This window comes from Notamacropus eugenii, chromosome 2 (assembly GCF_028372415.1).
Source record: "Notamacropus eugenii isolate mMacEug1 chromosome 2, mMacEug1.pri_v2, whole genome shotgun sequence".
Taxonomy (NCBI): domain Eukaryota; kingdom Metazoa; phylum Chordata; class Mammalia; order Diprotodontia; family Macropodidae; genus Notamacropus; species Notamacropus eugenii.
The window spans coordinates 292,114,651-292,140,443 of record NC_092873.1 but is presented as its reverse complement, the minus strand read 5'-3'; the positions used below and the strand labels follow the sequence as shown (position 1 = coordinate 292,140,443).

Genomic DNA, 25,793 nt, shown 5'->3' with positions numbered 1-25,793 from the left:
GGACCTGATTCTGTTACTTACTGATTCTGTTACTTACTAGCTGGTTTGAGGGAAGTCACCATCTCTGAGCCTCAGTTTTCTCATGTCTAGAAAAAGGAGTTGAATGAGATGACTTTTAAGGTCCCTTCTGGTTCTAATTCTATGATGTTATCATGTGCTGGAGTGAACAAAACAGATGAAATACCAGAGGCAAAGTAGTACCATGGAGTAACTAGGACCTAGGGCTTTAAATCTCAACTCTGCCCTTATGATTCAAGGCAAGTCATACTATCTCCCTGAGCCTCAGTTTCATTAACTGGAAAAATAAAGGTGTTAAACTAAATGCCTTCTGAGGTTCTACTACCTCTTGCAGCTCTAGTTCTATGATCCTATGAAAGATACATGCCTCAGGGACAATTAGTAGCTAGACTTTAGGAAGCTGGGCTGGGGGCGGTAAGGAAGGGAGGATTAAGGAATTACTATGATTTATTAATCAGGCAGCAGGTTTTCCCTATATAGTGGACCACTTCTTTCAACTGACCTCTGGATCAAATTAAAAGCCTTCTCACAGATTCCCCAGTCAACTTAATGGATTTACTTCACTGACCTCTCCTTAAATTTTTCATAGCATTTTGCTTGAACCCCTCCTTTACGTTGTTTTATTCTTCTTTTTATCAATTATCTGTGTAGGTCCACCTTTATATTCCCATTGCCTAGCATATGTATGGAAGTCTAAGAATTATTTGTTAAATTTGAAGTGATTTTTTTTTTTCCAAATGTAACTTTGGGTCAATTGAATTATCCTACTACAGAAGACTATATGTTAAATGTTACAGAAAGCTACATTTTTCAGAAATTTTAGTTTTCATTAACTTTATTTCATATTCATTTTCAGAAAAATAAAGAATATAATAAACTTGAGGGGTCATACCTTATCAGCCTTCTAAAACTTCAGAATACTTTGCAAATGAGAGTATGGTGTCCTCAGTATCCTTACAAAAGGTAGAACAGAATGAATTACTGAATTATCTGCCATTTAAAGATGGGAATCCAAGGCATACACTACACAAATTAATGATAGATGGTTCAGGGTTCTTGGAGAGCTCAAGATTAAATCCCACACCGCAAGAGTGATCTGAATTCAGATATGCTTCTCTAGCAACATACCCCAGAATTCTCTAATTGACCTTATTAAGAAAATATTAACAATGACTTAGATGAAGATATAGCCAACATGGAGGATGGTGACTGGGGCTGGCCCTTTGATGTTGATAACATCTCTGCCCATGCAGAGTGGCAACTTTTCTACAAATCAGTTTTAGAAAGTTGTCCAGGGTATAACCAGTATGTGACAGGTTGGACTTGAATCTAAATCTTAATGGATCTGAGGCAGCCTCTCTTATCTACTACACCATGCTACTCATAGACGACATACTAATCATGTAAGTGAATTACACAGATGACAGAATCAGAACCCCAGAAGACCTCAACAATATAGAATGATAAATGGCATCTAATAAATTGATATTTAATAATGTAACAGAGAGTCAGATTTGAAGCCTGAAAGACCTAGGTTCAAACCCCACCTCTGCTGGTACTGGTGATTGCTGGAGAGAGGTCCCTTAACCTCTAGGTATACTGAATTAACTCTCTAAGACTAATTTACAAAGGTAGAGATCAACATGATGAAATCTCATGTCTACCCCAGAAAAAAAAAGCAGTGGGCAAAATGGCAAACTCAAAGCACCGTTACTACAAAATGGTTAATGCATTGTATACAGAATGTCCAACTTCAATTATACACCTATTAGCTGTGTGGTCATGGACAAGTAATAATCTTCCCAAGCCATAGTTACTAATAAGATGAAAACAGTACTATTTGTCTATCACACAAGAGTTGGGAAGAGTAAAGTGCTTCACCAAGTAAAGTGCTACATAAATAGGAAAGTATGTATTCACTACAAGCAAAGCACTTAATCTCTCTAAGAGGACAAGTTACAAAGCAGCTGCCAATCTGTACCAATGGAGTTTTTATAATGGGTGAACTGACCTACAATAGGGGGAAAATCTCAGGATTAGCGTTGGAAAGAAGCTATCTAGTTGAACCTTTTTGCTTTACAGATGAAGAGAATGAGGTCCAGGGAGGTCACACAGAGAATAAGCATCAAAAGTGGAATCTGAACCCAGGACCTATGAAACTCCAAAACCAGTCTCTTTCCACTGTATTATCCCATAAGCCTCTTCTAATCTTATTCCATCTTATTATTATAAAGTCAACAGAAAAGGAAACAACTTTCAATTATCCTTAACAGGAGTGTGGGGAAACAAGAAACAATAGTTGAAATTTATATAAATTTTTTAAAATTCTACAAATAGTAATCAGTCACAAAGCAAAACAAATTCTAGGCCAAGAAAAACTTAAACAAGGCCATTATCTAAATACTCTGCTTAGTAAAAGAGTGACTACTCTTTTCTTGAAAACTTTGTTCAAGATCACAGAATTTAGATCTGTATGGCCCTCTCAATGGCTACAAGTGTGAATATCTGAATTCTAATTACTGCTGTAATTCGCACAGGTCACATCTATCTAACATACAAATTCTAATTTTTGAAAAATTTATTTATTTCTAGTAATAGCTATATATCTGACAAGTACTAAAAAGCATGTTAAAAGTCTCAATTAAGGTCAAAACATTTACCCTTTTGTATTCTAAAAGCGTGATTCTACTATTAGACTTTATTCCAATCCCCTTTTTAATGGCAAGATTATTCTCAAAAGGTTTGCATAAAAAAAAGTGTCAATTTCATTACATTTTTTTAAAAGGTTAATGTCACCAGACAGGCCAATAAAAGTAAGCAAAAGCCAAATTTGGATACAGCGTATAGCTCAAATGAAACTCTTTTTAATACCTTCTTTCCCAACACTGTTTAAAGGGAAATGCATTTACTGGATGCAGTCTTGTTGCTTTGGAAGCTGGACCACAGATCACTCCATCATAATTCGGGGCAGTAAGAAATCCTTAGAAAGCTCTAGTCAGTGCATATGAATGAATGCTGACTAGATTTGGCTGCATGCTAATTAATAGTAATTTTTCTTAAACTTACAGAAACTGAAATCTGCCACAAGTGTCACCACCATACTCAAAGACACAGAAAAATCTAATACCCTGCACTATTAGGAATGATTTATTCAGTCACTTAACATTTTCCTTCATTTGCAGGAGGGAAGAGAAAGGGAGACACTAACCATAAGTTCTCATAGTTTAGCAGCACAAAGCCAGATACATAGTAAGCATTTAACAAGTGTTTGTTCCTTTCCTACAAGTATTTTAGCAAGCAACATCTGAGTTACATGAGGCCCTTTAGCTGAATATTTGCTATTAGAAGACATGTTCCTCAGTTTTTATTTCTTGTAACCCTAGGATTTAAACTTTTATCACTGTCTATCCTTACACTTTGACTAAAAGGCAACTATTAGAATTCAATCAGTCAAAACCAGTGACAAAGAAATAACTGAATACTAGCAGTCATTTTAATATGCGGCATAATTGGGGCACTTAATATCTAATTGCTGTACCTAACATCACCTCTCTGACTCAGGTTAATGAGCTCTCCAGATGCCACTGTCACATATAAGTGCTACGTGAATAAGAACAGCCAAAAGTCAAGAGTAGCTTCCTCTAAGGTATGTATTTCTTCTATACAATTTACTGAAAAAGAGGGGGAGTGGGGGAAGGGAATGTATTGAAAATAATAACATACCCCAACAAGCCTAGGAATAACTAATAGGGCAAACACCTCTCCCTCTATTTGTTCTGTGTCATGAGAGAAAACCAAAAAGCTCAAGGAACCAGTTATTTCACACCCACTACTCACTCCTGGGTCACACCCTAACCCCCAATTCTGTTTATGGGTAGGGTTGAAGTGCGTTTTCCGGGATACTTCAACCACAAATCTACCCCCACTCCTCCTTTCTCTTGGACTCAAATCAGAGGAAGTGGGCTGCACAGGCAAAGACCAAGTGACCCCAAACCCGCCAGCATCCTGCCTCTAACAGAAATTGTGCAAAATCGGCCTTCTCCAAATGTTTTTGCTCAACGAAGCGTTCCTTTCCTCCGGACCCCTAGGCCTCCTACCACACCCCCTCTCTGTTCCCCAGGTGTGTCCTTTCCCTCCAGTTCATGGGGAGGGAATTCCCTCCCCCTTCACCATGGGGGGGGCCCCTTTCCTTTCCATGAGGATGCTCCCTTCCCCCTCCTCTCCACAGGGGTGTCCCCTCCCTCCTCCTCCTCTCTACAGGGGTGTCCCCTCCCTCTCCCTCGTCTCCACAGGGGTGTCCCCTCCCTCCTCCTCCTCTCCACAGGGGTGTCCCCTCCCTCTCCCTCGTCTCCATGGGGTGCCCCCTCCCCCTCCTCTCCACAGGGGTGTCCCCCCCCTCCCCCTCCTCTCCACAGGGGTGTCCCCTCCCTCCTCCTCCTCTCCACAGGGGTGTCCCCTCCCTCTCCCTCGTCTCCATGGGGTGCCCCCTCCCCCTCCTCTCCACAGGGGTGTCCCCTCTCTCCCTCTCGTCTCCATGGGGTGCCCCCCTCCTCTCCACAGGGGTGTCCCCTCTCTCCCTCTCGTCTCCATGGGGTGCCCCCCTCCTCTCCACAGGGGTGTCCCCTCTCTCTCTCTCTTCTCCATGGGGTGCCTCCTCCTTCCCCCTCCTCTCCACAGGGGTGTCCCCTCCCTCCCCCTCCTCTCCATGGGGTGCCCCCGCCCCGGGGTGCTCCCTCCCTTCCTTGGTCGTCGTCCCCCCGCCCCAGGCGCGCACACTCACAGGCTGGTGGTGCCGGGGGGCAGAGGGCCCGAGAGCGCCCTCCAGCCCGGCGCGGGCAGCAGCTTCCTCCAGCTGCAGTCGAGCAACGGGAGAGGACAGGAGCAGGGCGCGGGGCAGAGGCCCGTCCGGGCAGCGGCGGCGGCGGCGGCGGCGGCGGGCAGGATGAGGGCGGTCTGGGCGAGGAGGAGAAGCCGGAGCAGCAGTCCCGACAGGAGCACGGCCACGAGCGGCTCCCACGGGCCGGGCTGGGGCGAAGCCGCCATCTTCCCCCCAACGTGGGCAGGGCCTCTGGCGAAAGGGGCTCCCGGGGGATCTAGAGCGGCCGCACGATTCACTAGAAGTCCCGGCTGAGGCCTGCACGGAGCGAGGGGGAGGGGCGCTGTGCGGCAGCGACGGTGGCAGCGACTCGGCGGAGAGGCCCGGGAAGGGGGGGCGGGAGCGACGCAGCTCTGCGGACCCACCCCGCGCCGCAACGTTCGCACGCAAGGTAGCCAGCCAATCCACGCCTCGGGGCGGGGGGAGAGAGGGAACGGGCCGTCGGGGGCGGGGCCCAATTCCCACTCTAGAGGCGGGGCCAACTTCTCCACGCCCTCCCATCCTCCGTGCCCGCCCCCTTTTCGCCACACCTTCACTCTCTCTCAAACCCCCGGTCCCAGTGCTCTCACGGGTCTCTCCAGAACGGTCTGTACCTACCAGCCAATGCCCGGCGGTCAGCAGACCCAGAGGACCACAAAGCTCGGCCACCAGCCCCACGTGCTGCGTGGCCTCGCGGAAGTCGGTTACCCTCTCTGAGCCTCTGGGAGAGAAGTTCTCACTCTTGTGGGTGTGTGCCTCTGCAGCCGCTGGGGTTGGGGCTGCCGCATTGGAGGGTGTGTGGCTCGGTGGAGGGGGAGGAGGGTCCTGGAGCAGGCGTTGGGCGCAGCTGCGTGAGCATCCCCGAGTGTGCTACCCCGAGCCTCCCCGGCCCCGTGTCCTTTCAAAGTTAGGAAATAGGGCTTTGGGGACAGGACTGGGTGTCAGAGGTCGGAGCAGCCCCATCCCTTATCTCCATTGGTTCTCCTGAGCTGGACGGGGCAAAGGTTTTTACCCTTCTTCCAGACGTGCGGAAAACGAGCCTTGGTGCCGCTGGTCCAAGGTCAAGGTCGTAGCAAACGGCAGGCCTGGCCCAAGAGCCCAGGCAGGCGTTCCTGACTCCCCGAAACCTGGCCAGCTTCTCCTGCTTCCGCTGCTCCGTGGGGTGTTCTTGGAATAAAAGTCATTCCCAGGACTCCCCAAGAGCCTGACTGGAGGCCTGCAGGGGCAGAAATCAGTGCGAGTCACCCTCTGTAGTCCAAGAGCAGTGGGGGGGAAACTGACCCTCCTATATCGCACTTAGATGGTGTTGCCTTGATGACAGTAGACTCCATCTATATCTTAACTATGCTGTTTGCTCTTTGTATGACCTTACTTTCCTTTTTTTCTTTTTTATTTAAAGGGACCATCCCCTGATTACTTTCTAAAGAGGCCTATTCATTGAATGGGCACCACCTTACTTTGAGTGAAAAGGCCTTAGCCTGAAAGGTCAAAGTCTCCCACTGCATACTGGACCATCTCCAGTCATCCTGATGACTATCAGGTCACTAGATCCAGATAGCTCTGGAGGAGAAAGTGAGGCTGGGGACCATACGCAGCCCTCCCTCACTGAAAACAAAGTTAACTGCAAGTCATGTCATCATCTTGATGTCGTGGTCCTCTTGGAAAACTAAGGCGGAACATAACAACAATACCACACAAAGGAATTCACAAAGAAACTGGGTATGTTAAAGAGTCCCTCCACATACATCTAAAACTTGATATTAAGTGGCTAGCACCTGATTAGCATGATTTCCTGGCGTATAGCTTCAACTGTGCCCTCATAGCCACATGGCAAACTTTTTAAGGACTCTTATCAAATTCCTCAGAGATCCTATTTCAAATCTTCCCCACTCTTTTTGGGACCCCAGTTCAACCTGTCTTGCCCTTTACTCAGTAGACAATTTCACCTCCTTTATAGGAATGTAAGATTTTAGAGATAGAAGGGATTTCAGAGATCTGTTACAATGGCTCTGAACATCAAGTCAGGGGGCCAAAGCAATAATTACCACAGGGTGAACAGAGTTTTGCCCCCAGTGTAGTGTATGGGGGTTAAGGGGAATCACCTGCTATGTGTAAGGCTCTACGCTAAGCCCTTTGCAAATATTGTCTCATTTGGTCCTCAAACAACCTTGGGAGGTATTCTCATCTTACAGTTGAGGAAACAGGCACACATCAGTTAAGTGATTTGCGCAGGGTCAAAGAGCTAGACACTTAGTCTGAGGCCAGATTTGAACTCTGGTCTTCTTGACTCCAGGCTCAGCCAAACTATTGTCCCACCTAGCTTTGTGGTAGAGGGAAGAAGGAGCATACTTCCTTTCCTCCCTGAACATTATCCTAGTACCTCACCTCTTATTCTGTCATTGAATCAATGACCCTTTGCTCAAAATGACTCTCTGTCCCCTCCTCTATCACCTTGTTGGCTTCTTTTTCTCCAAACCCAGCTTCCTTCCCTCCCCCCAAAGTAGAAGGTCAGTCAGGCAATAAACATTTATTTCTTTTTAGTTTCCAACATTCCCTTTTATAAGATTTTGAGTTCCAAATATTCCCCCCTCCTTCCCCTCCCTCTTCCCCAAGACAGCATGCCATCTGATATAGGCTATACATATACAATCCTATTAAACATGTTTCCACGTAAGTCGTGTTGTGAAAGAAGAATCAGAACAAACGGGAAAAACCATGAGGAAGAAAAAAAGACAGAGAGAAAATAGTATGTGCTTCGATTTACATTCAGTTTCCCTAGTTCTTTCGCACAATGTGGATTGCATTTTCCATTGTGAGTCTTGGAACTGTCTTAGATCATTGTATTGCTGAGAAGAGCTGTCTATCACAGTTGATCACTGCACAATGTTGTTATTACTGGGTACAGTGTTCTCCTGGTTCTGCTCACTTCACTCCAAATCAGTTCATTTAAGTCTTTCCAGGTTTTTCTGAAGTCTACCTGCTCATCATATCTTAGAGAACAATAGTATTCCAGCAATAAACACTTATTAAGTACCTACTATATGCCAGGCACTATGCTAAGTGCTCAAGATAGTCCCTGTCCTCAAGGAGCCCACAGTCTAATAGGTGAGAAAGCAAGCAAACATATGTACAAAGTATATACAGGATGAATAGGAAATTATTTCAAAAGGGAAGGCACAAAAATTAGGAGAAGGTGGGAAAGGCTTCATATGGAAGATAACATTTAGTTGGGAATTAAAGGAATTAGTGTCTGGCACATAGCAGGTGCTTAATAAATGATTAATTTATTGATTGATGGAAAGGAAGCCACTGAAGGCTGGGAGGAGACAGAGCATTCCAGACATGGGGACAGCCAGAGAAAATTCCTAGAGCCAAGAGATAGCAAGCCTCATATCTGGAACTGTAAGGAGATCCGGTGTCAAGAGAACATAGTGGATAGTAAACCGTAAGAAAGGTCAGAATGCCCCCTTTCCTGATATTATAGCACCCTCAGCCAGACTGTCCTCTTTGCCACAACTACCCTATGTGGTCTCTCCATATCCCTTTAGTCTAATGTTTTGCTACGCTCCTCCATGATCCCATGAAAATATTTTTAGCTATGGCTCTGAGGATATTTTTTTTTTAAACATGAAATTTCAAAGATACCTCACCTAATGAGTAGTTGTTCTATTAATTGAGAAAAACACATAATGACAAAAACCTGTTAATTCAGTACTAATTTTAAATGAATTTGTACTTTATTTCAGCAGCACATACATAATTTTTACATACATACATTTTAAAAACTAGTAAAACATGTGCAAGATATACTCAGTCTACAGAAAGTATGTTTGTTTCTTTGCAGATTCACATAATGTTAAATAGAGGAAAGAACTTTGAAGTCAAAGCAGAAGGGTTCAAGTCTTACTTCTGAAGCTTATTGCCTTTGTGACCCTGGGTGAATCACAACCTTCTTGGGTTTAAATTTTTTAAGTTTAATAAGGGGATTCGATTTGATTCCATGGCCTCTGACGTCCCTTCCAACTCTACAGCTATGATCCCATCATCCCTTGCAAAGCATTTGAAGCCCCCCCCAGGAGCTTCCTTACCCTAGATTGGAAGCCAATCATTCAACAAGTATATGGAATCAGGAAAACCTGAATTGAAATCCAGCCTCAGATACTTACTAGGTAACTGTGTCCCTGGCAAGTCACTTAACCTCTGTGTGCCTTAGTTTCCTCACCTATAAGACGGTGATAACAATAGTATCTAACTCCCAGGGTTGTCATGAGGATCTAGCACAGTCCCTGGTACATAGTAAGGGCTATATAAATGTTATTTTTATTATTATATAAATATAATCATATAAATTGCAAGTATTATTTTTATTATTTTGTTGTTGTTACTCTTCAGTCATTTTCAATTGTGCCTGACTCTTTGTAACCCCATTTGGGATTTTCTTGGCAAAGATGCTGTAGTGGTTTGCCATTTTGTTCTCCAGTTCATTTTACAGATGAGGAAACTGAGGCAAGTAGGTTTAAAGGACTTGCCCAGGGTCACACAGCTAGAAAGCGTCTGAGGTCAAATTTGAACACAAACCTTCCTGACTCCAGGTCTAGCTCTCTATCCACTATACCACTTCAATGCCCATATTATTATTATACACCTACTATGTGCCAATATACTGGGAATACACAGACAAAAATGATACCAGCATTGCCTACAAGCTTACGTTCCATCAGGAGATAATAAGTACAATATAGCTACGTACAAAATAAAAACAAGGTAATTAGGCAGGATAGGGGAATGCACTAACAGCTGAAGGATCAAGAAAGGCATCGTGGAGAAGATGGGGCTTAAGCTGAGTTTTTAAGGAAACGAAGGATTCTGAATCTGAGGTGGAGGTAGAGATGGGACAGTTTGTGCCAAGGCAGAGACTGGAAATGGAGTATTCTGTGTGAGAAAGAGAAAGAAGACCATTGTTAGACCAGGGGTGGGGAACCTGCGGGCTCCAGGCCACATGTGGCCTCCTAGGTCGTTGGGTATGGCCTTTTGACTGAGTCGAAGTTTTACAGACTGTAAAAGCAAGCACCCCGACATAGCAGGACCTGCTGTCATAGGTTCTTAGATCTGCATTTCTAAAAGGAAAGCAACTTTTGAGGGGTCAGCAATCACTTTAATCAAGCACATGTATCATTCACATAGTTCAGAGGAAAAAGTCAGCACCCTGAATGTCAGAGAAAATAGAAATCAAAATCAACAGACAGTGCTTCCAGCTGTCTGACAGATCAACAGACAGATAGCTGTCTGACCATACATACATAATTACCGGAGAGAGAAGCAGCAACATTTGAATTTTCAAGGGGGGTTGGGGAGCTCCTTAACAGCTGCCCAGAATCTCTTCTGGTCAAACAAAACCCTTTGAATCAGTAAGCCCCCAAATACAACCTCACCAAAGAGTATTTATACATTTTTTTAGAGCCAGAGGGCATCACAGTGCCTTGAGAACCAGTGCCTCATTAACAAAAGGTGTGGGCCTTCCTACAAATCTTCCCTAATCAAACTCTCCTTAAAGGACAAGCTCATTAATGGGTGGGAAAGATCTTCCCATTAAGAAGCAAAATTATATTAACGATAAGCAAGAATGCATTTTCAAAACACAGACCAAATTGTTTTATTAAGGGAATTTGTTCTGTGAAGTTTGGATTCAGTCAAAGGGCTGTCCTTGAGGACCTAGAGGGCAACATGTGGCGTTGAGGCTAAAGGTACCCCACCCCTGGGTTAGATCATACAAGGTATGAAGTAAGTGATATGTCATATGGCTCATCTGGGGCCATCTCCAGTCCTCCTAATCTATAGCTTGCCACTGGATCCAGATGGCAGGATAAAGTGAAGCTGGTGACTTTGCATAGCCCTACCTCACTTAAATCCAATTTACTTGCACATCAAGACTTTACCTTCTTGTTGTCAGGGTCCTCTTAGAGAAGGGAGGTCAAATAGCAATGTCATATGGCTAAAAAGATGTGTTGCATCTAGGTGGTCAAGGGTTTTTTAAAGGGTAATCATAGGAGATGTATTCGACCCCTTTCTTTTTCTCTAGGATTTTGCTATAAAAATCCTAACAACAGTAACAATAATAATAGCTCAGTTTTATACGGTGTTTTAGGCTTTATAAAACTCTTTACATACATTATCTCATCCAATCCTTACAACTACCCTGTGAAGTAGGTGTTATTATCTGAATGTTACAGATAAAGAAACTGAGGCTCAGAGAGGGTTACACAACTCTGAACGAAAAGACTTGAAATAGAGAGATAAATTAGGTGCTTATTTTGATAGTCCAGGGGAGAGGTGATAAGGGCTCAAATTAGAGTGGTGACTGTGACACCATTTCAAGAGGTGTTGGGGGGCAGCTAGGTGGTGCAGTGGATAGAGCACCAGCACTGGAGTCAGGAGGACCTGAGTTCAAACCCAGTCTCAGATACCTAGTCACTTAAATCCAAATTGCCTCCAAAAAAAAAAAAGTGGAGATAGAAAGGACAAAATTAGACAACCAATGGACTCTGTGGGATGCAGCCAACTGAAACCAGCTCAGACTCCACAGAGCCAGTACTAAATTTTCATCTGGGGAATATTTATGCCTTAGAAATTAGAAAATGCTAAAATCCAGGCTTTATTTATTGTTTTGTTGATTGCCTAGATTGACGAATGTGATGGAGAAAAGGTTACGCTCAAAAGTGTGTTATGGGCTTGGTTTTTGTTTTAGAAAGTTGGTTGTTCAACATTTATCAGTACACCCCTGGTGAGAGTGAAGGATGATAAAAAGGTGTCAGAGCCTGGGTGACTAGGAAGACTGCGGTATTCTCAACAGTAATAGTTGAAAAGGATGGTGGGCTTGTGGGGAGGGGGAGTCTAAATGAGCTCTGTTTTGGACATGTTAACTTTGAGATGTCTATGAAACATCCAGCCTGAAATGTGGGACTGGAGGTTTGGAGAGACACTGGTGCTAGATACATAGATTTGGGAGTTATCTGTGTAGAGATAATAATTCAATCCATTATTCTCTCTTAAATTACTCATTATTCCAGGTACCAGGGTGATGGCAATTTGGGTAACACAAAAGAGTGACCCCAGTGCTTCAGATTCTCACTCCCTTGCTAGGGCAATAGCAGGACTGTCTGAAGTGCACCACTTACAGCAGGATGAAGGGATGCCAGAGGACAGATGGATGTAGAAAGAATTAGTGTGCAAATATTTCTCTGCCTCTTTTTGCCTTTTCCTTTTGTTTTTGAAACGGAAGACCTCCTGCCAACTATATTGGGAAGCAAACAGCCCCCTTCACCCATAGGCCTGCTGGTGTGACCCTTCCCAATATTTCTGATCATCTTCCTTCCTTAGCATAAATTGCATAAATTCAGAATTCGGCTAGTTTTTGTTTTTTGACCACTTGCCCAGACATTGGGGATTTGGGTGGGGTGTGTTTGACACGACTAGACCAAAACTTCTAGATTGGTGACTGGAGTGGATCTCCATCTGGTGGACGAATTATGTATTACATCCTTTTGAAGTTTTCTTATAAATTTAAGGAAAGTGAGCCATGAGAGATCTGGGCTAGACTGCTAACGCGGCACCCCAAGGGTTCCGTGGATGCCCCACCAATCACATATACAGCCTGAACTTGTGTCACATACTGTCAGATGGACTTGGAATTGGTTGTTTGCCTGATGCCAAAGAGTGTTAATTAATGGATTGATGTCAATTTGAATCACTATCAAGATGCCCCAGAGCTCTATTCTTGACCCGCTCCTATTCACTATTTATACCAGTGACTTAAATGAAGAAGGATTTGACATCTTTGTCAAGTATATGAATTACATGGGACATATTAGATGACAAAATCTGAATTAAAAAAAGATCTGACAATCTGGAAGGGTGGGTTGAATCTGATCAATTGAAATTTAATAATATACCATGTTTCTATACCACATTACATTTTATAAGAGTAGTAGTATAACATAGTGGATAGAAATCCAGCCTTGGAGTCAGGACCTCTTGGGTTCAAGTAATCTCTTTGCCATATACTCTGAGTGACCCTGGGCAAGACATTTAATTTCTCGGTGCCTAAGGCAAATCACTAAGACCAGAAGTTGCAGAATAGTTGTTGATTTGCAGGGATAAATGGATTCTCTTTACTGAGAGCTCCAGAGACCAGTGAAATCCCAGGCCACAACGGCCATGATCTTTGTACTGGGGCACCCTTTTTCCCACTATCCCACTCCCACCTTCTAGTCTGTAACCAGCAAACTGACACGTACTCAATACTGCTGCCCACACCCAACCTGAGATATCTTATACCATCAATAACAAGTCTTTTTCTCTGCCTCAGCTGGGCAGAAACTGACTCATAGTCAAATTGAGAAGCTTATGATCTTTTAAAAATCATAACCATTTGCAAGACTCTTCTTGAAAAAGTCCCTGAAATGAGTGTTGGGAACCTCAGAGCCAGGTTTTTCTCAGCAATCAGCCTGTGCGGTCGTGCATCTCTGAGGGTTTATCCTCCCCTTGTCCTCCAAAGCTGCTGCCCTGGAATGAACCCACCGGCTTCTTAACTGCCTGAACACCCAGAGAGGCTGTGTGCGTGCCTGCCTGCATGTACATGCTTGAATGGGAACTGGGAGAATGGAAGGAGAGGGGCCTGCGGGGACAGATCCCTCCAGCCTGGTTGTTCTTTCCCAGGGCCTCTCTGTCCATGAACAGAGCCAAGGTACTCTGCCAAAAAAGCCACCCTCTTGTTCCTGGTGATGAGGTCCTGAGTGATCAGTCTAACAATTATACCAGAGGAGAAGTGAACTCAAGAGATCCCCAGTTCCCTAATCTATTCAACGATTGGAGATAAGAGTGTCTAACAGCCTCCAAACCTTGTCACTTCCCTAACAGCACCTTCTATACTGGCTGAAAACCCAGGGAGTGTAACTGAATGGATGCAGCTTACTAACTAGGCTAAAAGAGGGACTAGATACCAAGAGAGGCCTGGAAATAAGAAGGAAGGAAAGATAATGGGAAAAACCCTGAACATTCAGTACCATGGGGAGGTCAGGATCATATTGCAAGAAGATTAGCTAGAGTAACCTATTCAGTGTAAGAGAAAAGAGAAATATTTGGAATTTATTCACAAACTTGATTTATTAATGTGCTAGAATCATGAAATCTTAGAGCTGGAAGGAACTTTAAAGACCATCTAACCCTTGGGTTGTTCAAAGGGTGTTCAGTAGGACTAGCACCTCCTGTGAGAGCTTGCTGAACCCTTTTCAAGGCTGTTCATCCATCTTTGATGTCCACCTTTACCAGCTCTCACCTGTGGCTCTAGAAAGCTGTAGTATGCAGAGTAGCCACACCTCAATAAAACCTTCCAGCAGATGGGCTAAACCAGGTTGAGGGTAATCAACAGGCCTCAAACCCATTCGTAAGTTAGAAGAATGTGTACCCCCAGCATGTGAAAATGTCCCCTTGGCTGAATGGGCAGATGAGAACAATTTGCTCCAATGGCCATGAAGGCAGCTGAAGCAGGAGCTGTGGAATACTTGGAACTTGGTTAGACATTGTGGATGCCAAGGTCATCCTGGGCCATCTCCAGTCATCTTGACTTTTGTCAAGTTGACTTCAGTGACTCTAGAGGAGAGAGTGAGGCTGATGACTTTGTGCAATTCTGCCTCACTTAAATCCAATTCATGGACAAGTTATCACCTATGATATCATTGGTCCTCTGAAAATGAAGGACAAACAAATCCAACCCTTACCCAAATCATACATCTTGTTTACAGTCTCCCCAACAAGTGATCCTTCAAGGCTCCATGTGAAGACCTCCAAAATAACTCCCTCTCCTCAAGGCAGCTCCAATACATTTCTGACCACTCTAATCATTCATTTTTCCTTCTGTTGAGCCAAAAATTGCTATTTTGCCATTTTATCATCCACCAACGCTAGTTCTGTCCTCTGGAGCCATATAAGTCTAATCTTTCTCCCACTTGACAATCAAAGGGGAGAGCACATGGTGCAGTGAAATGAACAATGGATTTGAAGTCAGAGGTTTAAATTCTTGTTTTGCCATTTAGTCCTCTGGGCAAGCAATTGAAGTTCTCTGGGTCTATTTGCTTACTTGCAAAAAATGAGGCAGGGGAGGTTTGGACTAAATGACCCCTAAGGTCCTTTTCAGTCATGATTCTATTAATGTTTCAACTGTTTCAAATCAATGATTGTTTTCCCTACTTCTTGTCTACAGGTCAAACATCCCCAGTTCCTTCAACCCACCTTCATAAGGTATGGTCTGAACCTTCCCTACCATCCCATTCATCTTGACAAACTGCACTTCATTCATGACTCCTAATCCTTCTTTTCTCCAGGACCCATCACCACAGTTCCTTCGGATATTCTCCATATTAGCATGGCTTTTAGTTTCCCATGTTTCCTGGTCACCCTCCCCTCTAAAAAGTGAACTGACAAGAGAATTCAGCAGGACGCTTCTCCGCAGCCTCAGACTGCATTGGGTGTTGATTTGGTTTTTGCTGTTTCCATCTCATATTGTTGAACATCAAGTTTTCAGTGCTAGGTGTTTTGGGCACCAACTTCTACCTAACCATTTCTTATATCCCTGACCTCTTCTGCCCCACCCCCAATTCTGTGTTTGATTTTTTTTAATACTCAATCACCAGATATTCATCCCTATTCAAATTCATCTTATTAGCTTGGTCCTATTAGTCAAGCTTGTTGAAATTCTCCTGAATATTAATTCTATTGTCCAATGAAATTTTCTCAGCAGGAATTCTGATGCTGCCATGAACTAGTGGTGTGACTTTGGAGAATTCATAGCTTTTGGGGGTCCAATTCCTTTACCTATAAAATTAGGGGGCTAAACTAAGTGATATTACATGCTTGATTTTTTTCAACAAGCACTGAAATGTGCTCTGGGCTCAAGAAGAGGCAGGTTATTGCTGCAGAAAGAGTTAGGGTTTTCCCCCTTTCTTATTAAAGAGTCCCAGATTGACCTATGGAATAAGGATTCCCCTGAGGGCATGGCCATTGGGACCACAGCTATTGCCAAGTACAGAGGAAAATACCCAGCTTGGACTGGCAGCCTTTAAATGCATGCAATGGTTTTTGTTTTGTTTTGTTCTGCTTTCTGGGCTGTCATAACTCAACTGAAAGCATTTTTCAAAAGCTCTCCAACTTCAGAGATGATAAGAGAGGGAAGGAGGGAAGGAGAAAGAGAGAGAGAGAGGAAAGGAGGAGAAGGAGGGAGGGAGAGGGAGAGAGGGAGAGAGAGGGAGAAGGACGGAGAGGGACGGAGAGGGAGGGACGGAGAGGGAGGGACAGAGAGGGAGGGACCGAGAGAGGGAGGGACCGAGAGAAGGAGGGAGGAAGAGAAGGAGGGAGGGAGAGAGAGGGAGGGGGAAAGGGAGAGAGGGAGGGAGAGCGAGCCTTGAATAGCCTAGAATAAGCTTTTTAAAGAATCCCCATATTGGGGTCAGCTTAGAAGCTGGCTCTACTGTACTTACAGCTGAGTCCTTCCAGCATTTACACTTCTGTAAGTGTTAGCTGCTTAATTGACAGCTGGAGGTAATCTCTTCCTACTCGAAGATGCTAAAGCAGGGTAACTCTCCTGCAGCTGCTGGGAGTAGCAGTGTGAAGATCAATCTGTATCATGAATATGGGTCAAAACCTGAATTTTTTCCCAGAAGAATTCAGGTCACCTTCTATGGAATCACTTCATACCAGGGGATGTAGAGTAACTACCAGAAATGGTACCTTGGCAGGGCTCAGTAGAGAGTAGTAGAGAGTTTGAATCCTTTGGTACTCATATCTTTGACTTGTCATTACTTTCCAAGTTTTCTTTTTTCCCCCTCTCCTCTCTCTTCTTACAAAAATTTTATTTTTTTAATCTGCTCTTAACCAACACTAAGGGGGGAAAATTAGCATTTCCTCATACATAGTAGAATAGAAAAAAAGATGATTATTTATGAATCCATGAATCATTATTAAACACAATATGCTCTTTCCTCATGTGACTTTCAAAGTTGTCCTGCTTGTCTATGAATTTCCTCTGTTCTTTTCTATGCATTTTCTTTTCAATACTTCAATAACCTTTTCTTTCTTTTTCTGAGGGGGCAAAAACCTTCCCCCAGTTTGAGAGAGTGAGAGAGAGAATCCTCGGTCTGGTATCAAACATATTCACACAAAACCAATCTACACATTTACAGAGTCTGAAAATATGTCTCTTTTAGGAGGGGATAACTTTAGACAGCTAGGTCGCACAGTGGATAGAATGGGAAGACTCATCTTCTTTATTTCAAATCTGGCCTCAGACACTTACTAGCTGTGTGACCCTGGGCAAGTCACTTAACCCTGTTTGCCTCAGTTCCTCATCTGTAAAATGAGCTGGAGAAGGAAATGGCCAACCCCTTCAATATCTTTGCCAAAAAAAACCTGAATTGGGGAACCAAGAGTAAGACACAATTGAAATGACTGAACAACAACAAACTTGCTTCATCATTGCTGTGCTTGAGTACTATGATTGGTCATTTCATTCATCAGAATCTTTATGTTTTTCAGAATTGTTTTTCTCTACATTGTTATTATTTTGTACAATGTTCTCTTCTGCTCCCACCACTCCTCTCTGTTCATATAATTCTTCCCAAGTTTCTCTGAAATAGTCTCTCTAGTTACCTCTTACTATACAATAACACTCTATTTCATTCATATACCTTACTGAACAATTTTTTGAGCCATTCCCCAAATGATGAGCATTCCTCTTAGTTTACAGTTCTTTGATACTACCAAGAGTTGCTATTAATATTTGTGTATATTTGGGTCCTTTTCTGTTTTCTTTGATTTCTCTTGCATATAGGCCTGGTGATGGCATCATTAGGTCGAAGGATATATTAGAGTTTAATGACTTTTTCCTTCTAGTTTCAGATTGCTTTCTGGAATAACCAGACCAATTCATAGCTCTACTAACAGTGAGTTAAGGTGCCATAGCTGCCATCTTCCTTTTTTTTTTTTTTTTGTCATTTTTGTCAATCTAATGGATATATATATATGTTTGATGGAGCCTCAAATTTGAAGGGTTTTTGAGGAGTGAATTTTGATACCCTTGATATTTGATTTAGCTTATTTATCTTAATTTGACATTTTTGCACACCATAACAATGCTTTCTTCAGCAAAGTAGGTATATTATGCTTTTGTTTATTTACTTCACCCCCCACCGCATGGATGATGTTTTCATTACATTTTTGACTATACTAACAATAAATATAATTTATAATACTGCTCATTTAGTGAGATAAAAATGCACAGGACAATAAGCCAAGATCAATGGTAAGATAAAATAAAATAATGGTAAAATAAATTCAAAGTCTAAATTCTATTAGCAACAGTACTTCAGGCCATCAGTCCCCCACCCACCCTCTAACCTCCACTTGCTTGGAACTGATTTAGAAATTCAGTTAAAATCACCAAATATTTATTGGACATCTATCATGGATCTAAGACTGGTTTCGTGGGGGGTTATTAAAAAACAGGAATATCATATAGTCCCTGCCCTTAAGGAAATTGGGTCAAAAAGATTTACACATATAAAACAACTTGAGAATAATATACACTATAGACAAAAACATTCATTTAAGAAAAGACAATGGCCAAAATATATGATGAGGTTAGGTCTACAGCTGGTCAGGAAAAGGATTACCTCATTGAAGAGCAGGATATGAGCTGAATTTTGAATGATAGTAGGATAAGAGGAGTGAGGATATTCTAGGCCAGTAGAAACAAAACCATCATGGTTAAATGTGAAATGTTTGGGGTAGGAGAACTTTGAAAACTTTGGGCTAGATAGAGTGAAAGATTCATGCAGAGGAGTAGCGGGAGATAAGGAACAGGATTCTAACTGGAGGAAGAGATATAGCCAACCTTACTTGGGAGCTCAAGTAGTCTGTTAGAGTGGAGTCGGGCAAAGAATGCCCTCAAATTTACATTGTTGTAATATCCTTTACCATTTAGCTATTGGGGTGTAATGTTAATGAGAGTTAAAGATCTTTCCCTCCCATTAATAAGCCTCAGGTGGAGTCCATTAAGGGAAGCTTGATTAGGGGAGGCCTGTTTTGTAGGAAGACCCACACCTTTTATTAGTTTCTAATGAGGCACTGGGTCACAAGGGTCGTGATGTCCTCTGGCTCTGAAAAGTGTATATATACTCTGAGGTGAGGTTTTGCTTTGAGGCCTACTTTTTGGAAAAAGGTTCATGTGTCATATGAGACTCTGGGCAGCTGTTAAGGAGCCCGCCGGCTTTAAAAACCCAGATGTTGGTGGTTCTGTCTCTGGTAACTATGTATGTATGTAATGGTCAGACAGCTGGATCTGTCTGTTGATCTGTGATGTATGTATTGCTTATGATGAGACAGTTAGAAGCCCTGTCGGTCTTTATTTCTCTGCTTGTATTTTATCTGTTGGTATATGTGATTAAAGAAGATTGTTGATGCCTCAAAAGTTGCTTTTCTTCTAGAAAAGCAGATCTAAGAACCTATACTAGCTGGCTATCCTGGATGTATCAGGGTGCTTGTTGCTACATGAGATTGACTTTTGCTTTTATATATTTGAATAAATTCCTTATATCTTTTGGATGTCAGATCTTTATCAAAAAACTTTGTGGCAAAAATTTATTTCCCAGTTAATTGCTTGCCTTCTAACGTTAGCTATATTGGTTTTAATTGTACAAAAACCTTTTGATTTTATGTAATCCCAAATTGTCCACTTAATCTTCCATGACCGTCTCTATCCCTTGTTTGATCATGAACTCTTTCCTTATATGTGATTGCTAATGATATTTCCTTCATCACGTCTCTAACTTTTTAATGCTATGATTTTTTATGTGGAGATCACATATCCATTTGGAGCTTACCTTGGAATATGCTGTGAGTTTTGGTCTAAATCTAATTTCTACCAGAATGCTTTCCAGTTTTCTCAGCAGTTTTTGTCTAATAGTGAGTTCCTACCCCAGTAGTTGCAATAGTTAACAAAATTCTGTGCTACTATGTTCATTTGTATAGGTTATGTGCTCAATCTGTTTCACCGATGAACTTTTCAATATTTTAACCAATATGAAATAATTTTGATGATTACTAGTCTGCCATATGCTTTGAGATCTGATACAGGTAAGCTCTTTTTCCTTCTCGCTGTTTTCTTTATTTTTTTTGAGATTCTAAAAAGTCCAAATGAATTTAAAAAAAAAAAACAACTTCTGGCTCTAAAAATAATCCTTTGGCAGCGTGATTAGTATGGAACTGAATATGTATATTAATTTAGCGTAACAGGGGATCTGGCTGTAAGGGCTCAGTTCTCACAGCATGTGTGGGAGCTCTACCTGTTGCCAGTCCAAATGGAGCCTGAAGGGTCCCATTTCCAGAAATTCTGGTTGACATATGAGAGAGGGATCTAGCTCTATATTCCAAAGTATACACAGATGTTCTATTACTGTTTTTTGTCCACTTACTGTGTGGTGGGGGGAAAAAGCCTTTTCACTGGCAACTGAGTATGCACACAAAAGGCACTAAGAAGTTATTTTGATCTCTCTTTCCTGGTGGTGATTCATTAGGGTACAACATAGATCTCTGAGTAGAAAAGGCCTCTCTCTCTACCCAAGTACACTGTGGCCTGGAACATTTGGCACCTATGTTGCATCTATCCATGTTGTATCTTTTCTTTCTATTCTTAGGTGAAGAAGAATTAGAGACAGAATCACCTTGTGAGATTCAAAAGGTCAGAAGAACCAACAGAGTTGGGGGCAGCCATGGCCACTGCAGCATAGAGGAGAAACCTACTTGACCTAGCCAAGTGGTGAATCAACTCTCCCTCTGAGACCCACAGTCCTATGAGTAAGGATATGATTTTGTTGTCTATGCTGCATTCAGAAGTGGACTTGGTGGGGTGCTCTGTTGTGGGGAGGTGGGCCACTCAATTACATACATTCACAGATTTCCATTAACTAGTTCTCCAAGTCTCCATGGGGGCTGGTGATACGTAGAGTCCCTTGCACAGGTTATAAGAATTGGATCCATATTGGTTAGATCTTCTCCCATTACCTTAGGTCGTATTAACATTTTTTTATTATATTAGCTCAGCCCAACCATAAGCAATTAATATCTCTACTTAGGTCTGTCTTAATTGTTCTAAAATATTTCATGATATTCATACAGTTTCTGAATATGTACCTTGGTAAGTGAATTCCAAATATTTTATACATTCTTTAGTTATTTGAAATGGAATTTTTCTATCTTTTACTGTTGGCTTTTGTTGGTAACATATAGAAAAGGCTGATGATTTGTATGGGTTTATTTTATAATCTGATACTTATTTTAATTAGTTTTTTTTTTTGGTTGACTACCTGGCGTTCACCAAGTAGACCCTCATATCATCACAGAAAATGGTCCTTTTATTTAAGACAGCTAGGTGGCGCAGTGGATAGAGCTCTGAGCACATAGTAAGCCCTATATAAATATTAGCTGCTATGATTATTATTAGTATCTTTTCTTTGTCCACATTTATTCCCTCAATTTCTTTTTATTATCTTATTTCTAGAACTCCATCAAACAGCAGTGGTAATAATTTACATTCTTACCTTATCACTTATCTTATTGAAAAGGTCCCTTTCTTCATTACAAATAAAGCTGGCTTGTATTTTAAATAGATATTATTTATCACATTAAGGAAAGATCCATTTATTCTTATGCTTTAATTTTTTAAAACAGAAATGGATGTTTTGTTGTTAATATAGTCTATTATAGTAATAGGTTCATAATACTGAACCAACCCTATTTCCCTAGTATAAATCCAACCTGGTCATAGTATATAATTTTTTTATTTGGTGCTGTAGTCTCCTTCTTGCTTTATCCTCTTCTGTCACCATCATCATCAAACATTTATTGAATATCTATAATGTATGCTATAGATTTCAAATGCAGATACTATCAGAAAGAATTCTTGAAGAAAAAGACCTCATATACACCAAGACAATTTCAGCAGCACTTTTTGTAATAGCAAAGAATTAGAAGCAAAGAGGTCTCCCATTATTTGGGAGAATTGCTAAACAATTTGAGGTATAGGAATGTAATGCAATACTATTCTGCTATAAAATATATAATGGCTGCGATGCTTGCAAAGAAACATGAGAAGATTTTTATGAATTGATGCAAAGTGAAAGAAGTAGAACCAAGAAGACAATGCATATAACTATGACAGGGTACTGATCTCTGCTAATGAGGCAAGAGAATCCCACACCAATGGGTGTTGGAACTGGGGTTACATTCCTCCTCTGGCTCAAAACTTTTTATAGTCCTTGCAAATATCAGCTGGAACAGGCACACAAATATCAACACTTTAAAACAGCAAGGATGATTTTCCTGGAGTCCCAGGTAAACAGCCTTTGTACTGTTGACATTAAAATAAACAAATGTACACAAACAGTTTATGTGTACTGTAGACATAGCAGAATACTGAGCATCACCTAGGAGAATAGTACAGTGGCAACATGCCTAATTATGCCCAGGGCATAACACATGCATACTTCAAAAGTATGTGCATATAGTATGTGTCAATCAGTCAAAAGCAATAAGCATGGCTAACTGACAAAGCAAAGATGGCTAGCTAGCTACGACAAAAACGCTATCAACAGGCCTATATAAAAATACAACTTAATTATAATCAGTAGAATATATGCAAAACAACTAACAACAAACATTACTACAGCACTAATACAACACAAAGCATAGTCAAAACTTAAAAAGAAATTCAAGCATATAATTCACATGCATCGCAGCAAATATATATAGTTATATGCAAGGCACTTTTCATAGGACAAGCTCTAGTATCATTGCCTAGATAACATGTAACATGTGTTACTATCCTTCAGGTTTGCCTATAACATCATAACTTAGGTTAATAATTGCTCTAATAGATCTAGTGCCTCTATCACTGACTGATCTCCCTGCTCCTATATCAGAGCTAGTAGTTGATATGGGTTAACCATCATGATCATTAAAGACTTATGTGTCTACACCTGAACCAACTGCCATGTCAGGTTGGTTATCAGTGTGTTCAGCTTTTTATAGGTTAAATCTGTACCCTTGGAGTCACTGGAGGAGCAGTTTTAGACAGGAAAAGAGTTGTCTCTGGATTCAATTCTCCTTCCCTGTAATAATACGCAGTTTCCTTCACAGTATGCATCACTTTCAGTGTCCATATCTGGGTCAGAAACTCTTTGTACAGCTGTTCAACAGTCTCTTTTCCTCACCCTTTATCTAGGTGAGAGTTCATCAGTTTTCTCCACTTTCCCATTAGAAAGTCCAACCAAACTCTCCCATGGACAATAGGTGGTTGCCAAGGGCCAATAGGACCCCTCCCATTTCCTGGGGCTATTTTCTAAAAAGATAAGTTGCTCAGTTTCTTAAACTGGCAAATTCCAGCTGGACAAATGAAAGTAGTCTTCCTTGTCATCTTAAGACATAGGAATCGGAGAGTATCCACTATGCAAGTCCAAGACTGAAAAACACTGGCTGCCTGGCAGATAATCCTTGGCATCTTAAACCTATGGTGTAGTTTACTGGCCACATTAGTACTTTTGATCCAAGTTTGGTAATCAAAAAATATCCATATATTTCTATTTTTCTTAGGTACCACCACTAAGGTGATGCATGAGGTCTTCTGGATTGTGATGGTGCCATTAACCAGCCTTTCTTAACGGTTTCTAAGATCTTCCGTCATAGACTAGATCTCCCTGAATGGTTGGGAATTAATGAGTTGGATTCTGTGGAGTGCACCTCCCACAACCCTCTCATGCAATGAGAACACATGTTCTCTTGCTGAGTTCCAGTTCCAACTTATCCTTCCACTCCTGTGGTCTGCAAAGTTAAATATGTCAGGATCCAGCTCCAAGGGTGAACAGTTGGAGATCCTGTGGTATTCAATGGAACCTCTTGCCCCTCTCCTCTTGTAAGCCTCTGTACAGTTTGCATGAATAGGCAAAGTGTGCAGTACTGAGTCCCAGCTTGTTGCTTGCAGTATCCTGCTAGAATTTTGAAAAGACCAGGATAAATGTCAATCAATACTGACACTCCAGTGAGTGTTGTAAGGGTGTGAACATACCAGAAACAGACTATCTACTTTTTCTGTTAGCACCAACAACTTTCTTGGGAAATTTCAAGCTCACCTGGATATATCCCAGATATGAATAGTCTTTATCATTCAAACCACCAAAATCTGGTAAACATGCCTTCTACGTACAGAAAAGGCAGTGATTTTATTGATGGCAGGAATACAGGACAACAATTTACCAGTTCCTTTCAGTCTTGCTAAGTGAAGTTCAAAGGATGATTTATATGGCCCACAAGGGACATGATGAGAGTTGAAGGAATTAAAAAGAGAGGAAGGAAGGAAGGAGAGGAGGAAGGAAGGGAGGAAGGAAGGAAGGAGAGGATGAAGGAAGGAGAGGAGGAAGGAAGGGAGGGAGAAAGTGAAAGAGAAGAAAAGAAAGGAAGAAAGAGAAAGAAAGAGAAAACAACAACAACAAAAAAGCTGAAACAGCCTTATAACACTAATCATAATCCTCCTACAAGTGTTAACATAGCCACATGTATTTCCTGCATAAGGTGTCTCTCTCTACTAGTCATTAGTTAAATTAGGAGAGGGATGGGGAAAGTATAGCATTTATGGGGAAGAATGTTTACTTGTTATTTATTTTACTGTTCTTTTTGACTCAATATCTTTTGCTTTGAATTAATATGTCATCTAGTTGGTCTGATAAGAGAAATGTCAGTGTGGGGTTCATGAGCTTTGCCCTTCCTAAAATGTGACAACCCAAACTGAGCTCAGTACTTATGTTCTCTATAGGGTAGACTATGTCACCTCCATATCACCATTTTCCAGAAAGGGATTAAGTGGCCAGAACTGGGTAGAACTGAGTTCGATTCTAGCCTCAGACATTACTAGCTGTATGAGCCTGAGCAAGTTACTTAACCTCCAGAAGTCTGGGTTTCCTCATTTGTAAAATGTAAAACACCTACCTCGCAGAGTTGTTGAAAAAATAAAAATGAAAATAATATCTGTAAAGCACTTTGCAAACTTTAAAGTGCTATACAAATTTTACTATTGTTGTTATTCTCAGGTTTTATTCTCATTTTCTTAGAGTTTCTTTTAGGGTTTTTCCCCTTTTCCCCCATCCATTGACTACTCCTCCCTTTTGAAAATAAGCCATGGCTAAGGAATCACAAAGAGCATTTACTTCTCCAGCCACCAGGAGGGGCATGTGAGCAATGAGGGGAGGCAGAGTGCTAGCTAACCTTGGAATCTAGAAGAAAGGAGTCAAGTCCTGCCCCTGATACTTAGTAGCTGTATTAACTCACTTGGTTGACCTTCAGTTTCCTCATCTGTAAAACAGGGGAGTGGGGGTGGGGTGGGGGGTGGGAGGGTGGGGGGGGGGGTGATCTCTAAGGGACCTTCTTGCTCTAAATCTGTAATTCTCTTTTTCTCTCTAACTCTAGGCACCTCTGGCCTCCCTGAATCTTGTGCATGAACAAGAGAAGCCCTCCATTTTCAAACAGTAGCACATTTTTTTTCCCTTTTCCCCTTGAACTAGGCTGCACTTTCAGTCATCCAGGCAGAAAGGAGCCAGTTGTTTCTAAGGTGTTCTCAGAATAAAAGCATCTCTTTCTCTCATAGACTTTCTGGCTCTCAGTTAATGTGAGTCTTGTGTATGATCTGGACTAATGGGCTCTCTGCAATGTCATGAAAGCAACAATGTCTCTTTCTTCAGCCCTGGTCCTCCCCTTCAGCTTGCGCTGAGGGGAAAAGCTGCCTGTTTCTTCAAAAAAAGGATCCTCTCTGTGTGTGCATTCAATA

At 41.8% G+C, this 25,793-nt stretch overlaps 1 protein-coding gene and 1 long non-coding RNA gene across 3 annotated transcripts in view; one reads left to right on the top strand and one right to left on the bottom strand.

Moving 5' to 3' along the window:
- The window catches only part of LRIG2 (leucine rich repeats and immunoglobulin like domains 2), a 36,982-nt gene extending 31,688 nt beyond the window's left edge, over positions 1-5,294 (bottom strand). For both annotated transcript variants that reach the window (XM_072644382.1, XM_072644383.1), the window contains exon 1: positions 4,799-5,294. In XM_072644382.1, the coding sequence (XP_072500483.1) occupies positions 4,799-5,061 (263 nt within the window). In that variant the 5' untranslated portion in view covers positions 5,062-5,294. The remainder of the gene's footprint in view (positions 1-4,798) is intronic.
- A 161-nt stretch (positions 5,295-5,455) lies between these two features.
- Positions 5,456-25,612, top strand: LOC140527450 (uncharacterized). The gene is made up of 5 exons (XR_011974806.1): positions 5,456-5,621; positions 6,273-6,592; positions 15,132-15,169; positions 20,617-20,776; positions 25,436-25,612. It is a non-coding gene; the product is annotated as an uncharacterized lncRNA (long non-coding RNA).
- Positions 25,613-25,793: the final 181 nt, after the last annotated feature.